Below are 8,569 nucleotides of genomic sequence, written 5' to 3'. Positions count from 1 at the left end.
AGTCTCACGCCCAGGAGTCAATGGGTTCCAAAAAGGTAATTAATACAGAGAATTTTCTATCATTTGTTCTGTTGTTTCCACAAATTGAGTCCCAACAATGAAAAGAGAACAGAGTTTGTGGACTGGAATCTCTTCCCACATTAAGTCAAGCTGAAAAGTCGTTTTACTATATGTTGATCACATCGCCATCACGAGATGTAAGTGTGGTTATTATCTTTAAAATAAGTGCAAACTGCTGCGTATTCTATCTGTACTTTGTGTGCTCCGTGAAAAGGGAAACAGTGCATCAATAATAAGCCTTCCTGGATGTTTTTTAAGCTTGATGTAAAGAAAACTCATACGACAAGTTTTGGTGATGGAGGTGACAGGGGGTGTCCAGGTCAGAGGAGACTCAGTTATTCCTTGTCTCGTCCTGAATTTTTTTCAATTTAAATAATATTTTGCCCACATATGCTTGTAATCTCGACCCAATTGGCTGATCCGATGGCTAATTTACCCTGTTGTTTCGATATAGTCTAGACACTTTCTGTTACGTGTCATGTCTGCGTATCAATTTGTCACGCCTACTGTAATAGTCCAATTAGGAATGCCACATTTCGGGACAAAAACACCCTAATCTAAGTGCGAGGAAAGTTATAGGCAATGCTTGCTCTTTCTTTTTTCCGTGATTTTGCTCATGCTCTGAAAATAATACACTGTAATAAGGCGATTTAACAAATCCAAAAGTGGTTCAGCGTTGTCTGTACTCTTATCAACTCGCTCGGCTGCACCTCGTGACTCCACAACATTTTGAGCACTGTAATGACAAATATCATTGTCGATAAGAGTACAGACAGCGCTGATCCACTCTTGATTTGTTAAATCGCCTTATTAGAGTGTACATAAGTGTGCACAACAGATTGACATTAATATTTTTTCAAGCAAGAAAGTACTCAATTTTTATATCAAATCTGAGGGAGAATTTTGTTTAGATCCTCAATTTTAACCATGAGCTTGATGAAAGTCGGTTTGTGAACAAATCTGCGATCAATGTGGTTTATTCAACATTTGAAGTCGGAAACATGTTTGCTGTGCAGAAGAACAAAAGTGTCGTGTCCACCATTAATTTTTTTGTCACCTGATGTGTATGCTTTCTCATCAGAACATTGACTTGAGCTCTCTTCAACTAGCTGTGACTGAGAAACATTCTCAGTTACCTGATTTGAGTTGCTGTGGGCTGCCCGCTGTGTTAGCTGATCCTGATCCTGATGTAAGGTGAGAGTACTGGTAATGATTATTACTGATCTCCTGGCCAGGAATACAACTGTACACATACTGTACAACAGACAGGGTCTGGAAGGGGGGGGTCTGGATCTCGAATCACGGGTTAATTTTCCCTACATTCACAAATCACGTAACTTTTTTGGGGGAATTCATGTATCATGTAGTTGGATAGAGAATTGATCAATTCAGTTATCTATATTATGATTAAATAACTTTCTTTGTGATGATGACTTAATTAGTTCTACACATGACTACAGGTACAGGAAAAGAGATAGATTTCAGGGGCAGATTTAGTGGCTTCTGTAACCAACCGACTTTCAGGTGCATCAGGTGGTTTTACTTTACATGTAGATAATGATTAGTTTAGTTTCAAATACATTTTGCCTTGATACATATACATCACGCAAGAAAAACTGAATACATAATGCATATCAAATATGAAAAATTGATAAAAAGCTCGCTGCCATGAAAGTAGATCGCTTAAATGCACTGTTGTTGCTCTTTGTTCACAGGACATATCCTTGGATTTTGATGCAGTTATTGATGACTATGCTAAACGTAACCCCCTGCAGTGAAGGGATTTGTAATCTTTGTTAGTAGCCGTGTGAATGCAATGGATCATTCCGTGAATAGTTTGCTTACCACTACGATATCGTTTTCTGTCATCGCTTAAAAAATTTCCAATTGTGCCTTCTAAAGCCTTACGTTTTGGTCACAAATCTTCCCAGAATGCTGTAAGGAGCATCTTGACTAACGTGAATTTTTTGGATAGAGAGCATTTGGTGTTTGGGGGTGGGGGGGGGGGGGGGGGGAGGGGAGGCTCTCGCCTCAATTTCTTTGGCCCCCTCTTTCTGGAATTTCTGGATCTGCCCCTGGGTTGGTGATGAAATCAACAATTCCAGGAATCCATATCCCGACGATTCTTGACTCTTTGTTTGACTTTGATAAAGTGTAAATGAAGCTCATTGCTGTGACATCGTAACTTTACGATTCTTCTCTTTCACATTTTGTTTTGTAACTTCAAAACTTCCATGGTCGTTCATTTTTTTTATGATGTTAACAACCTGTCATAAAGTTCGAGTTAGTTTAGACGGTATGATTACTCGGGTGCTCGGCATTGCAACAATTCGCATGTGAAAACGTCCAGGCAACCTGGATGTGAACACGTGTTACAAATTTGAAAGGCAGCTTTTCATTTTCCAACGAGCCAACCTCTGATTGGCAGTGACCTGGACGGATGATTACAACATGTCGTCTTTCAATGCATCTCTCATCTCAGTTCATGTGAACTACAAATGAGTCAACAGAGGTCAAGTGCGAAACACGGCAATGGTAGATTATTTTAGTACATGACAATGACAGAAGACCTTTTTCATACCATCTTGACAGACAAATTACAGTGTACATGTATTCCTGTAGGGTTGACTGATGTTCACGACATTATAAAGGCAGAAATTGTGATTCACGCACTACAACTGTAAAGGATCATGTGTTACGGTTAATATATTATTCACAAATCACAGCTGAATCACATCGTCAGAATGTTTTGAGTGCCAAAGGCGCTCCAAACTAGGGGGTCTGGGGGCATGCTTCCCCAGAAACTTTTGAAATTTAGGGGTCTCGCAAATACAATTTGTGACAGTTTTTCTGAAGGACATTTCAATAAATAAATGTGAAGGAAAATGCAGTAGTTGTTTATTTTACTTATCTGTTGAGTTTTCAGCAAGCTACAACACACACAGGGGGCTTACATGCAGAAGGAAAGAGGTCGCAAACTCTGTCATGCATCATCATCACCTTCAAAAATAACCGGAAATTGGGAACTGGGGACTGGTGATTAGACTGACACTGTGTAGGGGCCTCAGAGGGCTTTTACTTATAACAGAAAATCTTTAAAAAAATCCTACCATTTTCTTAAGTATGCATGTGCGTATTTGCGTAAAGGACGCTACAACCCTGATGTAAGAGGTTAATGATAAATAGCTTAAGTCCATTGACTGCTTCACAACTATCAAAACCCAGCAGCTTTAGGAGAAAGAAGTCAAGCCTTTATACATGTATCTTATAATACCGGTTTAATCAGTACAGTGTGCATGTAAGTGCTTGACCTTAATTTTTAATACCGGTAAGTCACTGGTCCTGGGACGAGTGGAGCTGACAACTTGCTTGTCCTCCAAAAATCTGTGGTAGCATCCTCAGTTTTGACTTCACAGCCTTTGATATTGGTTCTTAAATTCAACTGATTCATATATATTGGTTTTGTCCACCAGTTCAGGATTTGATTCAACCGCAGCCTCACATATCACAGAGACACTTGTTACTGGTGAGACACAATACAGAGTGCATGGAGACTCCAATGTGCTTTCTTTTTTTAAAACTCATTTTAATTTCAGAATCAATTACTTGAACTCTTTGTAATAACATCATCTGGATTTATATGTTTTTTTTTTTTAATGTTTATTTGTACAGGGCATGATCCCCCTTCTGAGTTGAATCTCAGGCCAGTGTTTGCCAGAGTTCCTCCCCCACTTTACTCTTGTGATGATGAAGTATGTATTTGGTTAATATAGACCTCTAACTAGCCGTGTTTGAGGTCCGTACTGTAAGTGTTTTGTTCATTTATCACCTGCACTCTTTGCACTTGGGCCATAAATCAACGGGAAAAAACTCAGTGCATACATGTAACTTACAGTATGGACCAAGTAAACAAGGTTAGTGAGAAGCTTAATATATAGATTTAGCCAAGCCTAAAACCGGAGCTCCCGCTTCTAACCCCAGAAAGCAATATACGTAGTGTATAAGGAAATATTAATTATGCTTCTGCATAAAGTACAGAATTAATTGTCATTAGTGTATACACTTTACAGTGGTCAAACACCTCTGAGCTAACAGCAGTAAACAAACAAACCTTGCAAACAATAAGCAACAATTTTAATCAACAACTAAAGCTGAAATTACATGCACAGTAATCACTTTCACAACAGTTTCCGTTTGACTGATAATCTTTACACCCTCTTCAGTTTCGAACAAATTAAGAACAAGGGCAAAAATTACAAATTAAAAAGTTAATGTAAAGGTAAAGTCTGCTATGAACCTAAAAGGCCCATCATGCCAAGGCTTATCTCCGGTTACTGTAGCAAGAAGCGACTAGGTGTATTTCTACTCCCCCCTGGATGGGATGCTAGTCCACTGCAGGGTTCCGCCCAGCATTAAATTCGCTGGTACCCATAAATTTATACATGTACACTTGGGTGGAGAGAGGCACTGTGAGAGTAAAATGTCTTGTACAAGAACACAAGGCAATGTCCCCTGCCAGGACCCAAACCCGGACCAATCGATCTGTAGTCGAGCGCACTAACCATAAGGCCACCGAATCTCCCACTAAAAATGCTAAAAAGTCAATGTAAAGCGTATTAATTCGCTTACTCTACTAAAATTTCACAGTCAAAGAAAGCAGCTCATGACTGGACATCCATTTCACACAAAAAGCCTATAAATCAAAAGCTATTAATCTAACATGGACCGTCACCACAGTAATGATGAATTCAGTTCCAAAATAAGCAACCGTAGCAAGCCAAAAAACCTGTGACAAACAAGACAAATGATTGTTATTACTCAATCTCAGTTGGAGATTTTGCCGAAAATCACAGGTTCAAGCTTACCAAACTGCTTTTCTGAGTTTTATCTGGGCCAAAAAGAACCTAAACTGTCCCAAACATTGCTTACAAGTGCATTTGTTGTAGATAAATGTACTGCAATCCGAAATAAAATTAATTTATACTATGTCAAGAGTTTGGTTTTAATAACCTTACATTTGTATGTCTGACAAAAATACATGTAAACATTGATGACAAGAAAACTTGCCAATCATGTGTGCTGTAAGCTTGAATGGCTACAATGTATGTGGTGTGTGATTGTTGAAATATGCCAGAAATTATCACTGTCTAACATTTTCAGGCCTTCTTTGTTTTGTAGCAAGTTTTACAAAATATGTGAGGCAGCAAGGCACGCATCAAGAAGGAAAACATTACCTGAAAGCTAACCATTGTAAATAAGTGTCTTGTCTCTCACTCTATTTCTCCCAGCTTTACGGTGTTCTTCATTGAAATTTTCTCTTCTTCGTCTTCCTTGGCTTCTCTGGAGGCTTTCTTTGCTTAAATGTCCCAAATTTCGTTGCCTCCTCTCTCGTGCTCTTTCTTGCTGCTCCTCCCGTTGCTCGTCACTAATATGATTACCCCCAGAAAAATGTGTGTAGCCAAATGCAACGCTGTCACACGATTTCCCGCCAAGGAAAATTGCCTGAACACTCCCATTTTCGAAGGCTATCCTGCTGCCCCACCTCCACCCCGACAGTCTGTATGGGTGGGCAGGGGCCAAAATTTCTTGTTTGGATAGATTTCCAAAAAAATCTTACCCATGGTGCTCTGCTGGCATGCTTTGTGCACCTGAGCTCTGCTATTATCTTTAAGGTAATCAGGTGCGCAGGAAAGGAAACTAGTTGAAATCAAGCAGAATGTTCAACTGCCACAAAGGGTTGGCATGCTTCAAAATCTGTAAAATGAATACTTGTAAATCTTAGTCAGGCTTTTTGAAACACCGGGTAGGTGCTTGCACGATTCAAACAGTTCCACAAGTTTACATGTATTTCAAAGAGAGAATAAAGTGACAGTTTAACCCATTGGCTCCTTCAGGAGTGTTCCCCATTGACAAGTAAAATTGTCTGGCATTAGACAGAGTAAAATACTAAGTATGTCGGGTTTAGGGCTGTAAGCAGGGTTAATGCAAGTAAAACATTAGGATTCCTCCCCTATTTGTAAAATACACAATGTACAGTGTAAAAATTCAGAGACCCCCAAACAAAAAGTGATGTTACAGTAGGTTTGAGTGTTACAAGTCCAGTGACTCTTCAGGCAACATAATAATGTGTAGTGTCTTCTTAACTTTAGCTTGTGTGGATGAATCCAACTGGAGAAATACATGCTGTTGAGTGGGACAGTACAATGTGTGTGACAAATAGTGCTGGTTAGTGCCTATTAATGTGTCATGTTAATGTAGACTCTTGGTATAAATAGATCAAAAATATTATTAATTGTGTTTTGCAGTTGTTGGTTTATTTGTACGTAATTTCGTGGGTTACAAGATAAGCATGCTTCAAGTTTTAAATCTTCATGCAAGCAATGAGTTTTTTGAATACCTATTCATTGTGATTCTGTGTAATGCAAGACAATATTCATAATCATTTTGTTTATATTTAGTCAGTGGTCAAAGATAATTAATTTGACATATTATTTCATCACTCAATCCTTTTTCCTATTTTATAGGTGCTGAAGTTCGTCGTTTAATGAACAAGGCTTTTAAGGCTAATTTAGTTCTACACCAACAGCAGGTTATTACTGTACATGTTCAAGTCCATGTTCTTTTCACAGTTCTTTGCTTTTCAATGCTGAGTTAACCTTTAAGTAACTACATTTTCTTTTGGCAGGAAAGAAAATCTCTTGCCAACCCTTTGCATATTAATTTTGCCCTTTTATACATGTAGTCCAAAAATAGCAAAGATTCTGGGGAATTTTTTTTTTTTTTTTTAGGTAGAAACTGTTTATTTAACTACTATTTGACTGGGCTCTGCCATTCATGTCCCTAAAGTAAAATCAAAAGATCATCTTTGAAAAAGTGTTCTCATAATTTAGATTGTTTGTTTCTGACATTTCTAAGTAACACTGTTGTGATGGTTCACTCACCTTGTTTTTTCTTGTTCCCTTGAGTGATAAGACCTGACCAACTTAAGTAGTTTTCAAATAGGAAATCCAGGACAAGTACTGGACACCCTGATTGGGAACTACATGACTGTGTCCTTGTAAGGACCACGCTCATGTACACCATCCTTTTATGCTACTATAGTATGTTGCTACACTGCTCTCACATAGTCACACCTTTTTCTTCTCATCCAGCAAGTGTTAATTGAACTCGAGAAGGACCCTAAGCTTGTCTATCATATTGGACTGACTCCTAGCAAGGTAGGTACATGTATGCAACGCGGCCTTAAAAGACACAGTCTCTGTTACAGCAGATTTACTGTTTTTAAGTTGAAAATGGTCTTAACTTAAAACTTACTACATGTACTTTTCATTAGCTCACATCTGGTTAGGAAAAAATAATATTATGTCAACCCATTCACCCCTGAAGCGGATTCCATTGATGAGTAAAATTGTCTGGCAGTAGAATCTATAAGTATCATTCTTCGGAGGGAAAGAGTTAATTAACCGAAGATGCACTACAAAAGGGGTTGCTTCACGCTTTACTTTTGTTCGAATTCATTCAAGCGAGACTGCTTATCCAAGATGGCGCAACAAACAGGAACAAAGAGATGGAACACCAAAAAGTTATTTCCAGTGCAAGAAAAAGGGACTGGGTATTAAAAGAAAAGAGAATGACACTGATAACATTAATAATTTTCATGACTTATCACAGGTACATGACCCTAAGGATGCGAGAGCACATGACATCTCCTTATTTTAGACAATTTTAAGGGCTGATTCAACTGATCCTTTTATGGACAGCCAGATAAATAACGTTCACTCACCTACTATTTTCTGTGTTGTCCTGAGTGATTTGATGGGTTTCTGGGAATCTCTGATTTCCCCTTCAGATCTGACGCGTCATCCGATCTGCTCTAAAGCCGTTATCATTCCTTCTTGGAACATAGGCCACTGACAAAGTCCCTCCAGTCCCCTCTGTCCCTGGACAGGTGTTCAAGCTGATGCCAAGAGAGACCTCTCGACTGGATGGTATGGTCTGTGTCTCTCCTCCAGCAGTTATGCGGTCTCCCTCTCCGTCTACTTCCCTGTGGGTTCCAACCAAAGGCTTGTCGAGCCATGCAGTCATTTGATCTCCTAAGTTTATGGCCAATCCATGCCCATTTTCTGCTCATCATCTGTTGCCTCACAGGTGCTTAACCTGTGGTTTCCCACAGTTTATTGCTGATAGTGACTGGCCAATAAATACCAAGGATTCTGCGCAGACATCTATTTACAAAAGTCTGTAATTCTGACACGGTCTTCTTAGTCATTCTCCATGTTTCAGACCCATAGAGCAAGACAGACTTTACAGTGGAATTGAAAATTCTAATTTTGGTGGCTGTTGTTATTTCCCTGGATCTCCAGATGTTTGCTGAGATATTAAATGCGCTACTTGCTTTCCCTATCCTTGCCAATACGTGTTCGTCCGTTCCTCCCGTGATGTTAATAACACTGCCTAAGTATGTGAAGGATGTGACATCTTCTATGCTGAGATTATTGATGGTAATATG

At 39.1% G+C, this 8,569-nt stretch overlaps 1 protein-coding gene across 1 annotated transcript in view; it reads left to right on the top strand.

Moving 5' to 3' along the window:
- LOC138019441 (CCR4-NOT transcription complex subunit 11-like) overlaps positions 1-8,569 on the top strand; it is a 35,560-nt gene that overhangs the window by 18,402 nt on the left and 8,589 nt on the right. The window contains exons 8-12 of the mRNA XM_068866231.1: positions 3,534-3,586; positions 3,733-3,812; positions 6,210-6,285; positions 6,585-6,649; positions 7,212-7,277. Coding sequence (XP_068722332.1) covers positions 3,534-3,586; positions 3,733-3,812; positions 6,210-6,285; positions 6,585-6,649; positions 7,212-7,277 — 340 coding nt within the window. The remainder of the gene's footprint in view (positions 1-3,533; positions 3,587-3,732; positions 3,813-6,209; positions 6,286-6,584; positions 6,650-7,211; positions 7,278-8,569) is intronic.

Source organism: Montipora capricornis, chromosome 10 (genome assembly GCF_036669925.1).
Source record: "Montipora capricornis isolate CH-2021 chromosome 10, ASM3666992v2, whole genome shotgun sequence".
Classification (NCBI taxonomy): domain Eukaryota; kingdom Metazoa; phylum Cnidaria; class Anthozoa; order Scleractinia; family Acroporidae; genus Montipora; species Montipora capricornis.
Note: the sequence above shows the minus strand (reverse complement) of the source record. Positions and strands in the feature narration are given on the sequence as shown.